We start from the raw sequence: 14444 nt of genomic DNA, 5'->3' as shown, positions 1-14444 counted from the left end.
TGATATTTGAAGTTCCTTATATATATGTTAATTTAGTCATTACAAAAGTAAATAAAATGCCCTCTTTGGAAAAAAAAAAAAAATGCCTACCTCTACTACTGTGAGGGCTAGTACTCAAGAACTCTGTGACTTATGAAAGGATTTGCTGCAAATTTGGCACATTCATTTGTATAGGAATGAAGGGTACATAAAAACAATTGGAGGTGGAACATCGTGCTTTCTCTGTTTCTAACAAGATCCATCCATTATTAAAGACTGTAATAATTCCTGGTGAAAGCAGCTTATATCATTCAATATTGAAGTCGTGTAGTTTCATTTTAACTCTGTCAGACGAAAACAACATTTTTTCTTTCATGGAAGTTATAGTAAATGTTGTGTAAGTGAAGCTCAATTCCCAGTTGATGAGAAATCATAAGAAGTGGAATATTTAAATAATTGAAAATACCACATCTAAACTTGATTTTTTTTTCTTCTAAATATTTAAAAATTCCTTCCAAATCACAGTACTTCTTTTGCTTGCAGTAAAAACCCTGCACATCCATTGGGTTTAAAAGCTTTTGAGGCCAAGAGGCCTGTTGCCCCCAGCTGCCTTCAGTCTCCCCCTGTACAAATACTCACTACCAAAACCCTTGAAACTGTCTCTCTAGGGCTAGACACTAACTCCAGCCTAGCAATGTAGTATGTGAACTGTATGTCGAGAACTCTATTTTAATAACAAAACGTCAGGTTTTGCCAGGAGGTGGTGCTTTTGTACAAAACATCCTGCAGACACAAGCGATCTCATTTCTTCATAGAGATAAAGCACATTCTCACTGTTCACTCTCCTCCCTGCCTCTCAACTTCCCTCTGCCTCCACCTGCCCAGAAAAAATGCACAGAAAGAAAATGAACCGTAGAATAGTTACAGAGCTTACCTCTGAAAAAGTTTTAGCAATTTCTCTTGATTCTTGGAGCATCCTCTGAGCTGAGCTCTCCTACAGGCAGAGTACAATCCTGTGGCATCTTCCACTGCTCTTCCGCATCTCTTTGGTAGTTTATTCAAAAGTATCCTGGATTAAGTAATGAATCCATCGATTTAAACCATACAATCGTATCTCAATCCTTCCCTGCCTGCGGTATTTTACAAATGTCAATCCTAGGACCAGTAATTTCAACTCGATTCTAAAAGGCATAAAATGTACCTGGCCCTAATTTTTTGTTCCTCTTTTTGCACCCGAAGCCACATGTCAAATGACCAGCGATGAAACAGTTGGGTGCACTCAAACTAGTTGGGTTAATCCCAGCGAAAAGGCCGCGCCTCCCCTGTCTCAGCCGCTGCCTACACGCACACAAGCATTAGTTACAATGAAACCTTCAGGTGGCTGCAACAGTGCAAAGGCTCGCCTTCCAAAATTTGTGGTGACGCTTGAGTCAGAAAAGGGAGAGGAGAGAGAGAGAGAGACTGAAAAGCAAGACCTCCTTGGAATCCCAAGGGCACGTCCCGCTCCCGCCAACCACATGGGTTGTGCGGCTTTCACCTCTTTGAATTAGTGAATTCTACCCAGAAAACAGTCCTTATGCTCTCCTCAGGCGCTGGTCCCGTGCGAGCCTTTACACTGGTGTTTTGTGTGAGTGTTTGTGCATATCTGGGGGCTCCATGCCTCCTCCGTCTGTAACTGGGTTTCCTTTCCTCCTACAGAGCTTGCACTAGCACTCATTTATCTCAGAGTACAAATCTCTCCCTGCCTTCTACTCAAAGCCTCAACATCAAGTCAGAACCTGTTTCTCCTCCTAGAGACCGTACCACCACACCCTCGAGATACCCACAGCACACGCGCCATGAGGCGGGGAGATCTCCTGTTGACAGTTTGAGCAGCTGTAGCAGTTCCTACGATGGAAGTGACCGGGAAGACCACCGGAACGAATTCCACTCCCCCATTGGACTCACCAGACCTTCGCCGGACGAAAGGGAAAGCCCCTCTGTCAAGCGCATGCGGCTCTCTGAAGGATGGGCGACATGATAACTTTATTACCTATTAGTTTATTTTTATTATTTTATTTTATTTTTTTTCTTGCAGTGTGTGTGTGCTATACCTTAATGGGAGGGGGGGGGTGGAGGGAGGTGGGAGGGGGGCAGGGGGGGTCGATATGCATTATATGTGCCGTGTGTGGAAACAAAACAAAACAAAAAAAAAGTCAGGTACTCTGTTTTGTAAAAGTACTTTTAAATTGCCTCAGTGATACAGTATAAGGATAAACAGAAATGCTGAGATAAGCTTAGCACTTGAGTTGTACAACAGAACACTTGTACAAAATAGATTTTAAGGCTAACTTCTTTTCACTGTTGTGCTCCCTTGCAAAATGTATGTTACAATAGATAGTGTCATGTTGCAGGTTCAACGTTATTTACTTGTAAATAGACAAAAAAAGGAAAACATTTGCCAGAAATGGCAGATCTTTACTGAGAGAGAAAGCAGCTGTTATGCAACATATAGAAAATGTACAGATGTTTTGACAGACCCAGCAGTTGGGTGACCATGAATTGATGCTAGAAAGAGACCGGGTCACCTAACATGCCGAAAATGCTAACAAACATGCAGGCATATCATTGGAGTATGGCACTCAGTTAAAAAGGATCAAAACAATTAAAGAGGACCATACTTGTAAAAATGTTGAGGTTGAGGGCTAACAATTAATTTTAAAAATTCTGGGTCTGCATCACTTATTAAATAAAAAAAGAATAAAAGTATGTACATTACATTTTGCTTATTTTCATATTAAAAAATAAGACAGAGTTTGCAAAGCATTTGTGGCTTTTGTAGTTTCCTTAAGCCAAAATGTGTTCTTTTTTCCTTGATAGCTTTGCTAATCTTTTAAACAGTCCTGAAGAAACAAACAAAAAGGACTTTTTGTATAGAAAGCACTACCCTAAGCCATGAAGAACTCCATGCTTTGCTAACCAAGTTAACTGTTTTCTCTTTGCAGAAGTTTTGTTTCTGAAATGTGTATTTCTAATTATATAAAATATTAAGAATCTTTTAAAAAAATCTGTGAAATTAACATGCTTGTGTATAGCTTTCTAATATATATAATAATTATGGTAATAGCAAAAGTTTTTGTTATCTTAATAGTGGGGAATTATATTTGTGCAGTTGCACATTTAACTATTTTCTTTTGGTTTTCTTTTACTGGGTAGATATTATACAGATCAAAGTCAGCTGTTGAAAGACTGATCTGTAAAAAGTTAGAACTTACCCATGGTGTAACAACTTTAATCATTTTAATACAGCATTTTACAATCAGTTGGGTGAATTGCGATCCATTGTATATACTGATTAGTTCTTTCATGCTGTTTTGTGCATTGTAACAAGTTAAGGGCCCTTCTATTACTCAATGTCCTGCGTATCTTGTAGTTTTCCATGGGTTAAATGACAAAGTGGCATAACTTGGCCCTTTCTCATTAATTAAGCTGGTATTCTGCCTGTCAGAATTGGATGTACAGCTCTAACGGCTGTCAGCTACGTGAGTGCAGGTGAATATTTGCAGAAGCAGTAGGGAGAGTTAAAGGGAGGGATGGGCACGAACATGCCTGCTGTAAAGATTGCTCCCCTCTCTCACAGATTCGAAGCTAGTAGAGAGATCCTCAATTAAAGGACCATTCAGAAGGCGATTGATCTTAGACAGCCAATATTGGCCATCAGGTCCCTGGTTCTCATGGACCTCTGCAGCCATGTCATCTCACCGTGGGCACTTTGGTCGCTCCTTGTATATTTTCACCCTAGCAAGATTTGCTTCAGCAAATGGCACCCACGTTTTCTCCTGCCTCGTATTGTTCCTTTGACTAAAACAGCTTGACCAGAGGGAATCTATCCCTCCTATAAGTCTCTCTTTGTCCCTCATGTTTATTACCAGAAAATGACATATTCAAGTGTTTCAGTTTAACCTTTCTATTGAAGGGAAAAAAGTGTTTAAGCAAAATGTTCGTGCCAGAGTAAAACTGTAATATTTCTCCTTTTTCCAAGAGTCCTTCCAACTCTCACCTACCTACATTGACACTATGACGAAGGCTACAGGTGTGACAGCTAAAAATCAACACAGAATAGTTTGTTGAGGGAAATCCACTCGCTGCTTCCCACCTGTACATGCAGTTGCTGTGCACTGCTGGATGACAGAGTGTAACCTCTCCATAGAGAAAGATGAACAGACCACAGCACGCATTGGGACATACACTTTTCACTTAACAAGACTTTGCAGAAGCCTGCCTTACAGGCACTCTCAGCCGTGCAGGGGCTAGTGCATAATCTGGATAATCGTTAAGCAGAATACTGTGCTGCTAATGCATACATCTTATCTCGTGTAGCAGTCTGCAGGGTAAACAAAAAGATACGCATGTTTAAAATAAAATAAAAAAACACAAAAAAACCACACAAAAAAAAACAAAACACAAAAAAACCAAAACAAAACAAAAAAAACACAAAAAAATGACAAAAACACAAAAAAAAACCAAAAAAGCAAAACAAAAAAACAACAAAACAAAACAAAAAAAGGTATAATGGGGCCCATAATTAATTTTAAAACACAAAAAAGCTGTTTTTGAAACCACTTTCTTCACCTTCAAATGAATCTATACTCGTATTCTCTTCTGAGAATTTTAATCTTTGGTGTGTCAAAAATATGCAAATATATCACAAATGTACCTTGTAATTTCAAGAAATAAATACAACTTTATCAGTATTGTAGTAGAAACTTGTCAGTGGGGAAGGGGATTTGGTCTATTGATATATGAAGAATAGCCATATTAATAGTTTACCTTGCGATTTGCCTCAGCAACGCATGAAAAAGGAAAGGTATCGTATTTAACGAAGATGCAGTGTAATATATTACTGCAAGTAACTAAGCAGAAATAGCGTGAAAAGTATTGCCTGGGCAATTTATATTAACTCTGACAGTGATTTTTGTATAAACACAAGTAGAACAGAATCACGTGAAAATAAATGCCAGTCACCCCTCTAGTTCCTGCTGCAGAGGGCAACTAACTTATACTGGCAAATTGTGGGGGATAATGCATATTTGCAAACTGATCTAATTATAAGAAGCACAACTTTGATTGTGAAGTCACTTTCTGTAAACTAGAACTGTCTACCTTTCTTGTTCCTTTATCTGTACCTTACCATTTATTGTATTTGCAAAGCTAATTTGGGTTTATTGTGTGATTCCTTTGTATTTAAGGAGTTTGGGGCAGAGCCCTGAAAGAGTATTAACATTTACTTTACCTTAACCCATGCTATATAATGTTTTAGGCAACATTCTTAATTGTAAGTTCAAACACCTGAAGTGGCATTCTAGACATCTGCAAGTATTGTTATAGCTATGCTAACCTCTATTAAAAGGTGTTGTCAGTTAGTGTTTAATTGCTGGTGACAATTATATGATATACCCTATCTGCACAACCTGTATATTGTATGCATTGAGCCATTGGCAGTAAAGCTTTTGTCATTTCAGTGTTTTTCAAAAGTTGTGTTTTATAACAAAATGGCTTATATTTTTCCCAGAAGAGGAATTTAGCAGTTTTTAATGAATAATATAAAAAAAAAATCTGTTGTCCTCAGATCTTTTTCAGGTAAAGCTAGCATAAGAATAAAAGAACCCATAGACTGTTTTCAAGGATGTCAACCCTTTTGTATTGTATGTGTTATCCTATATACCCTCTTTTATCTATAGTCCTAACAGAGCTGTTTTGTTTTCCTTCTTCCTTCGCCTTGAAGGTAAATGCTTTGTAATTTTTTAAAAGCCACTTGAAACCTCAATAAAGGCTGTTGCCTAAACATGGCATACTTCATCTGTTCCTGTTTGTGCCATCTGCTGTGATGTCGTCAGTTATATGGCATTAATTTCCTGCCACTACAGGTCTCTTGAAGGACTGATGGAACATTGGTGTCTGTTAGAATGCTTCAGACTGTAGATGTAAAAAAAAGGCTTTTGTTAATATATTTTAACCAAAGATGTGGAGCAATCCAAGCTTTGAGCCACAGACCTTCTGCATCAAAACTGTTTGATTATTTTCATTATCAGGTGTTGCATTTCTACCTTCCCTGCTCATACCTCAGACTGATCCATACCTCAGTTTGATTCAAAAAAGGTCAGTTAAGCAACTCATTTAAAAAAAAATAAAATAAAAAAAGTTTAAAAAAATAATTTAAAATGCAGTACCAGAATCTTTTGTGGAGTAACTAATATCAGACCTGGGTTACCACAGGCATTACACTTGGATTGCTTCAGATGGTTTGTTGTATCCTCTTTTTTTTTTTTTTTTTTTTTTTTCTTTTTTTCTTCTCTTTCATGGGGATTTGCTTCCATAAAACAATGGTGATAACAAAATAGCTTGTAAATGGGAGCATACAAGCATTTGCAAAAATATTAAAGTAGAGGCTCACAGCGGCATAAGCTGGACTTTGTCGCCACTAGATGACAAGATGTTATAACTAAGTTAAACCACATCTGTGTATCTCAAGGGACTTAATTCAGCTGTCTGTAGTGAACAAAAATGGGAAAATTTCAAAAGATTCTCCTGCTGGAAATAAGGTATAATTTGTATTTTGCAGACAAATCAGTAAAGTTACTGGCTTTCTTAGTGATATGGTGTCTGTGGTGCATTTTTTTTTTTTTTAATTAATTTGAATACTGTTCTATTTTCACTGTTTTGCATTGTAATATGTGAAAGAATCAGAACTTTAACAGCTGGCAGTTGCCTCGAGGACCTCTCTGCCTGTCACTTGTGCTTGCTGAGAAAGTTAAGCACCTTTTTGTAGTGCCCTGAGCATATTGGTGCCACACAAATGTTAATGCCCCATCACATATCATCCCACCAAGGTAGAGAAAATCTGTAGTTGTTCTGGAAGTTAGTGTCATTTTGAATGAGTCCATCTGAATCTGGCCCTGATGTCTGAGCTAGGAGCAGAGCTAGGTGAGATAATGCCTGTCTTTTAGGTACTTAGTCCTTGTCAGGGAATCCAGATTCTTGTATATACATGTCCTGTAATTTCTCCCCATGCAGAGAACTATGCAAAAACCCTACCAAACAAGAAGGTGTTCTGTGTCAAATTCGTATATTTTTGGGTCCATGCTTTATATATATGCTTTAACATGATAACTTCGTAGAGACTGTGTCAGAATTAATCTGTTTCTTTTTGTGTACTTTTGTTGTAGTTTCATTTTTTTCCCCCCTCTAACATTTATAGTTTTGGAGTCTAAAAATACAAGGATCACTTTAATTCAACAAGATGTTTTTTTCATGCCAGAGGCAGACCAGCTATTAATAACTGAAGGTGCTTGGTGAATGTGTCAATTTCAAAAATAACATTACAAGGCCTAGTTTCTAAATATGTTTATGAAAGAAAACAGCTGTGCTGTTATTTACCTGTTGCTTTTAATGACAGTTTTTAAAATATAAACATTTCTAGTATTGCAGTGTTAGACGCAGCATAATAATTAGATGCTAAAACTGAGATTAAATGTCTTATGGGTTTTATTCCATAACACATTTTTCTCAAGTAAATAATTTTTTGTCATCGTTGGCAAGGATGAGCACAATATTTCTGGAAATGCAGTAGAATGTAATACTCTCTGAAACCTCAGAGAATTAATATTTGGGAGTAGTTGCTCCTTCAGTCACTCATCTGTGTGATTAATACTGACAATGACATACCCGCACTGCAAAAGGAATTCCTTGGCAAATAGAGTCTGTTATATACTATGTTTTGTTATATATTATTCCAGAAAAACACACGCTGATTACTTTGCTTTAGATTCTGTGAACTATATTTTTAAACAATTATTTTAATTGTGTGTTGCAACAGAAGTGGACCAGTTATTTAAATGAGTTTTCTCCCATAATGTTCCATATGTAATTCTAAAGAGCAGTTGTATGATCTAAGTAAGCCACATAGCTTTTTCTTCTGAATTGTTTGCTTCATCTCCTTTAGCAAAAGTCAACATCATCATTTTAGAACTGGAAAACTGTGCTGAGAGAGTTGTTACATACGTCTAAAAAGAGACCTCAGACTTCCAGTTCTGCTTATACCTTCGCTTGTTGTTGCTGTGACCCTTTCATGCCTAGACCTTTCTCAAAGGTAATGCCTGCATTTTCACAGGTAAAATACTGGGCAATGAGAAGGTCCAGCAAAGAGAAATTATCTTAAAACAATCCGACCATTTAGTTGGTTAATGGCAGAAAGACATCGTTCATGCCTCTATTTCTTATTAATTCAGTGGAAAACTACCAAAGCAGAGCAATGTAGTAAGGCTTCACCTGCTCCGTGGATGTTTTCCCATACATATAAATGGAACTCTGGTTTTCTGGAGTCCCTGATTTTGGGAGGCTCAGACTGCATAGCCATAGCAAACTCATGCTGTGTTTATTCTGTATTCGTGTACTGCACTAGACACTTTATATTGAGTATTCAGATCACCTGCACTTGGTAAATCTGTACTGCATTCTGTGCAGCTCAAGTAAACATGTCCAAGATAACTTTAACTGTTGTTACCAGGCATTATGGCTAACAGTAGTGTTTCTGCTGATGAAGGTGTTTCTCCCTCTTCTCCCAGCAGATTTCAAAGCATGCTATGGTTCCATTCTGCATCACCTTAATCACTAGGGATGGTTCAAAGCTAACACAAGGATGCTTGTGCAAATGATGAATTTGAAATTAATACATTGCTTCTGAAACCTGCAAAGTATGCTGTTCTAATTGTCCTTTCTACTCTCTTCTGTCTTTGTGTTTTTGTCTGCAACTCCTTCGTAGCCTGCCCAGAGCTTTTCATTTCAAGTATCTGCTTGTACTTGTCTGGATAATGACCCACAATTGGTTTAGCCTAGAAAATATATTGCCTGATTCTGGAGGCAGTGGTTGAGCTCAGTTAGCTGAAAGGTTACATTTCTTTAACTGAATACAAGAAGGGATGTAAAAGAACATTTAATTGGCTGGGAAAACTTCAAGGCAGTATATTTTCGTGATAAACATTGGTGTAAACCACAATTTTGTTCAGACAGCACATTACAGTGCTAATTATTTGCTGTATTTAGAAGAGTTGCTCAGCATAGGTCATGCAGTCTCAGAGTGAAAACACAGAATCCTGGGACAAGTGTGTACAAAAGTGTGTTGCATCTCCAAAACTCAGAAGGAGGAAACAAGGAAAAAGCACCTGGAATCTGACTACGGACACCTGACAAGCCAAGACACAGCATGCAGACCACCAAGATGACTGGTACAGATGCAATCAACTGCATTTACTAGGTTGCATTTTGAACCACTGAGGAAATCATCATAGGAATTGCTTGTTAAAAATAAACAAATAAAACATAAAATTCTGCTTTTCTGTGCCTACATATATGAATATATGTCAAAAGAGTGGTTCTTGATGTGAAACTCTGACGTGTATCAGGAAGCAATCACTTTCTCTCCCTATACTTTGCTATAATACATATTAATTACTTTGGAAAAACTGAAAAGAGGTTCCTCATCTAAGTGTGTTTAGTTTATAGTCACCAGCAGAGGCAAAGCAGCCTGATTTACAGTGGTACTCTCTAACTATGCGTACTGAACAGTCACTCAGTGAAATTTAAGACATAAACTTGGAGGAGATTGCACTGTGGCTGTTACCTCACAGCAACACCCTAAACGTTCAAAGATAAGCTTGTCAAAATATTATACATGTGGCACTTAGTCATCCTGCATAAATTTATCTCTCCTTGACGGCTGTCCAAGTAAGTTTTTTGAACTTTCTACACTACATTAGAATGGATTTTTAGAAGAACTGAGACCTAGGAAATACCATTAGGACATTCTTTCAGATGTGTTGCTACAGTAGGAAACTCTGATCTAATACCTTTCCTCAAAAAGAGTATGGAGTAGGATGAGCCACTGGCAGATCTGGTCGGAAGGAGAAATTACACAAAATATGAAGCTTCCAGCTTGGAAAATAAGTAAATGAGAGACTATATCCTTACATGAATGGTGTGGGGGCAGCAGATCTCCAGGAAACCACTACCAGCTCTCTTCTAAAAACAGCAGAATCAAGGGATGTCAAAGGAAACCACCAGATATCAGGTTCACAAGGATCTATGATGACCACAGTACATGTCATTAAGTGGGGGCAGTTGTGGCTGTAAAACATTGTAGAAAGAATAAGTCTGGGTAAGTTCATAAGGGGTTAGACAAATTAAGGGGGTGCTACTCCTGTTAAGCATGATGATACACTTACAGCTCACAGCTGGGGTAAGGGAAGATTTTCCACAGCTTATTTCTGGAAAATGAGAGGTATTCTAGGGGAGAATTCATATATGCCTTTTTTTTTTTTTCATGTTCTTCCCTCTGAAAATCCCCTACAGACCACTGTCCGGGAGAAGATAATGAGATAAATGCACTTTTGATCTGATCCCATATGGCAGTTCTTGTGTCTACATACATATCACATAATATAATCATCCTTCTTTCCCTGCAGACCCTTTTTTTTTTTTTCCCAGACTATGCATATGTTAGAAATGAATACAGTACAAATTAAGCAGTCAGCATGCCTGAAAAGCCAAGAGCTAAAGCTGTTAGGCCTTTACATTTAGTATGGCTTTGCTTTTTCAATATTGTGAGGCACATCCAGTTGACTTGCACCTGTTTATTTATTCCACAACAGCCAGGAAAAATTAATAACTGCATAAACTACAGATGTGCAAGTACAGTTAAGGATGTGTGATTGATAGAGTTAATGTGCACCTACAGGAATGGGACAATATGATAGTGTAACCATGGGGGTGGGGAATGAAAACAGAGAAGTGACACAAATACAGACTTGGGGCTGATAAGCTCTGTTCAACCAAGCACCAGAACTTTGCTCCAAAGATTGATTTGTAGCTGTCTCCAAAGTGCCAGCTAATTCACTGGGACTGCTCCCACCATGAAAAAAAAACATGCTTGCAAATGTAAATATGCTAGTATTTACGTTTTAATTAATAAACTACATACATGCCCAGGATAACAAATGAAATCTTTGTTCACTGTTGGAGCACCCAGCCACACAGGAAATTCCATGGAACAGCATCACTGGGAAACGTATTCCATGTGCTCAGCGGATTAAGATTGCTTTTGCAAGCAGCCCATCAGATCAGTGCACAAACACATATCCTGGATTAGCCATCCTTGTGCAGACTTTCTTGTCTAGACTGACTGACTTAAACAATATGCTGTAATTTCGTCAAAATTACAGGGCTAAGTGCAGAAACTCCTAAGCAAAATTCCACAGATACGCTACACAGATCAAACTCAAGGGTTGTCAAATGGTGGTTTCTGCTGCTTCTAATCCTTCAATGTAGACCAATGTATTTTAGGAGCTTCTAAAAATGTTTTTGTATCTCTGAGACTGTGAACTAGTCAAGTGTATTAATAGTCTAGCTATGAAATCATCTAGTGAGAGTAATTTAGCAGCTCACAAGAAATGTTCATGACAGATGCAGCATAAATGTAACAATAATTTTAAAAAACCTCCCTTGTACTACCTTAGCCTGTGGAGGCAGAGGCTGAGTCCTCGTCAAACACAGCCTTCTGCAACGACTTCTCTATTTACACTCTCAGAATATTAGCTGAACAATTCAGTGTATCATTTAATTTGATTATTGCAGAAAATCAAGCTTTGTCCCAAGATAGAATACAGAGAGAAGAAGACGGTTGGACAAATGAAAAAGTATGCAAGAAGCCTGAACAGCCTGCAAACAGTATTTCAGGGCAATCTTGCCAAAATCTGTTTGAAATCTTAGCTCTTCTAAATTTGAATGCTTAAAAAATAGATGTTAGGTTTAAATAGTTGTAAAGCTAATCCTGATCTAGCTTCTCATATGGCTGTGTCAGCATTGTTCACAAAGTGTAAATAGCAATGGGGGAACTTGCAGAGCTAGCGTCAACCTCAAGATCAAGTAACGGAAATTACCAATACAGTGGCTTCTAGTCCCATTTTAAAGGTAAAGGACCTTGAAAAGAGTAAGAAGAGCATTGATCTAGTCAAGGTTTTAGAAGAGCCAACATGGCTAATCAGCACAGACTGGAGTGTGACACAGGCAAGAATTTCTGAACAATTAGGCTACTGTTCTCTTAGCTCCTGAATGTAGCAGATAAAACGCACACCTTGCCTCCTGAAAACATAAGAGAGGTTTTTCCAACCCAGTGTTTGTGGCTGATTCATTCTATTTCTGCGGCATGAAATGTGGATATTCATGAAGTACAGTGTGATTTGGTATAACATGGGGGTCTTCTCTTCTTCCAACATGCAACAGGGACGTATCAGTCACCTTCTGAGCTTTTCACTGATTTTTTTTTCCACCACTGACCTTTCTGAGTCTCTCACCTGTTAAGTAATAGCTAAGTATTGCAATTAAATTCCAGAGCCAATTTATTAAATATCTAGCTTTTCCTCTCTTCAGTTGTTACTATTATAAGATGCTTTCAGGATACTATGGGGACATGAAAAAACCCCATAAACTATCAATGTGGCTCAGAGAAAGCAAAATTCTTTCTGCTTCAGTAAACTGTTGGACAAACAGCAGCTTTGAAACACAGTGTCAAATGAAATATTGTTTTAGGGACAGGCAGTCATGGGAAAGCCATAAAAAATAGAGCAGAGGTGCTCCAACAACTTGTCTAGTCAGTGAAGGCAATGCCTTAGCAAATATTCTGCTGTCCCTTTCTCCCCTTGCTGATGGATAACAGGAAAAGGAGAAAAATCCTTTTTTTTTCCTCCTCAGCTCCCTTCTGCTGTACTGCCTTAAATGTGCCCTGGCTAGAAGAAGACTTTGAAGTACATTTCTTTTATTCTGGACCTTGGGGGTTGCTTATCTCCTTCTGACACATTCTAAGATGGGAGACAGAAAAGAGAGAAGATTTAGTGTAATAGGGTGTCTGTATGGATTTATTTTTCAGAATATGTCCTTCTGCAAAATAATATCCAAAATTTCTCCTGCTTTGTCATGTTTGTTTGGTTTTAAGATGCCATGTTTACAAGGTGCCAATTTGGTCCTTTTTCATTTTTCTGCTGATAGTTTTATATAACTTAGCAGAATGAGAGCAAAATGCTATCATATTAGAAAGAGAGTTAATAATATGTTTCTACTTAGAGAAGCCATTGAAATCAGAAAATAGAAGCTGGGAGAATTAATGGTCAGTTTATAAAGTGGTGTTTATATGTGTGTCTACACATGCAAGAAGACTTCACCACAAAGAAACAGTTTGTGAAAATAAAGACTAGCTTCAGGGCATCTTTGCATAGGTGAGAGTTCCATTGCTCCTCTATGTAGGTGCTCAGCAGCACTTGGATCACAGTTGTTGCTTCCAGTTCAGCAATATTGGCTTGTCCATTCCTGACTGATTAATAATAAACACTGTTTTATCAGTTTGCAGTTTACTATGTTCATGTAGTATGTTTTGTTTGAAGGACTGTGTCTGAGAATTCAACTAGTTTGCTTTACTGTGGTTTTTACTATTTTATGCAGGCAAAGCACTCTGGAAAAACAAGGAGATGAAGCCTCTGCTGGGAGAAACTGTGCAGAGAGTTTCTGGAAGGTCATATAATCACAGTCTGAGCCACCCACCAAGAGAGGGGTACTGACCATGGCAAGAAATACCCTCCCCTAGGAAAGACTAAAAGGAGGAAGGGAAGGAACATTTCTTAGGAGGGAATTATTTGAAGATTGTACAGTACAAGAGGCCATAAAAGGCTGCTGGAGTGGAGACAAGACCAGTAAGACTACAAGGAACAAGAAAAGAAGAGAGTTAATTTACCTACTCTTACTTAATGTCTCATCCTGCAGACCTGATATTCCACTATTTAAAGTTTTCTTGTGTTTAGCAATTACCATTTCAAGAAAACCTTGCTTAAGAGAGAGAACCCTGATGAGAATGCTCACGGTGAGAAAAAGTCAGACATTGTCACCTCAAAGCTCAGCTCATCCAAGGCTCTCATCACACATTTATTTGAGGATATCAGGTCTCAGGTTTTAGGCCACTGTGGCCACACAAGTGACCATCAAGGAGGCTGTACCAAAAGGTTTGTTCTGCATTAAGTTGCAAAATTCCCCTCTGACTCCTTACTAGCTGAAAAATTTATTTTTCCTAGTCAGAAATGGGAAGAAAAACATGATAATGTATTTATCCAAAGGAGGACCACTTTGCCTCACAATTATTCGGCCTATTTGCCAAGCATGGGAAGATAACACTATATAAAAGACAGTAAAACATCCTCAAACTAGGGCTAATTTTTAAGTAGACAGTGTAGACCTCTCAATCTTTTTTATCCAATATAGTCTCTTTTCATAAAAGTTTTGATAGGTGACAGTGTAAGCTGCCCACTTGCACTGAATTCCTTTGACAAAGCTGAAAAGACTGACTGCTGTTTCTGATAAATTTCTGTAGCTATGCTGCCAGCTGAGGT

General features: G+C 38.1%; 1 protein-coding gene across 11 annotated transcripts in view; it reads left to right on the top strand.

The window, feature by feature from the left end:
* MEF2C (myocyte enhancer factor 2C) overlaps positions 1 to 6613 on the top strand; it is a 141123-nt gene extending 134510 nt beyond the window's left edge. For 8 of the 11 annotated variants that reach the window (XM_051642559.1, XM_051642556.1, XM_051642558.1 and 5 more), the window contains one exon: positions 1678 to 6613. In XM_051642559.1, coding sequence (XP_051498519.1) covers positions 1678 to 1999 — 322 coding nt within the window. In that variant the 3' untranslated portion in view covers positions 2000 to 6613. The remainder of the gene's footprint in view (positions 1 to 1677) is intronic. The other 3 variants (XM_051642562.1, XM_051642560.1, XM_051642561.1) reach the window with 1 other exon arrangement.
* The last annotated feature ends 7831 nt before the right edge of the window (positions 6614 to 14444 follow it).

Source organism: Apus apus, chromosome Z (genome assembly GCF_020740795.1).
Source record: "Apus apus isolate bApuApu2 chromosome Z, bApuApu2.pri.cur, whole genome shotgun sequence".
In the NCBI taxonomy this organism is placed as follows: domain Eukaryota; kingdom Metazoa; phylum Chordata; class Aves; order Apodiformes; family Apodidae; genus Apus; species Apus apus.
Note: the sequence above shows the minus strand (reverse complement) of the source record. Positions and strands in the feature narration are given on the sequence as shown.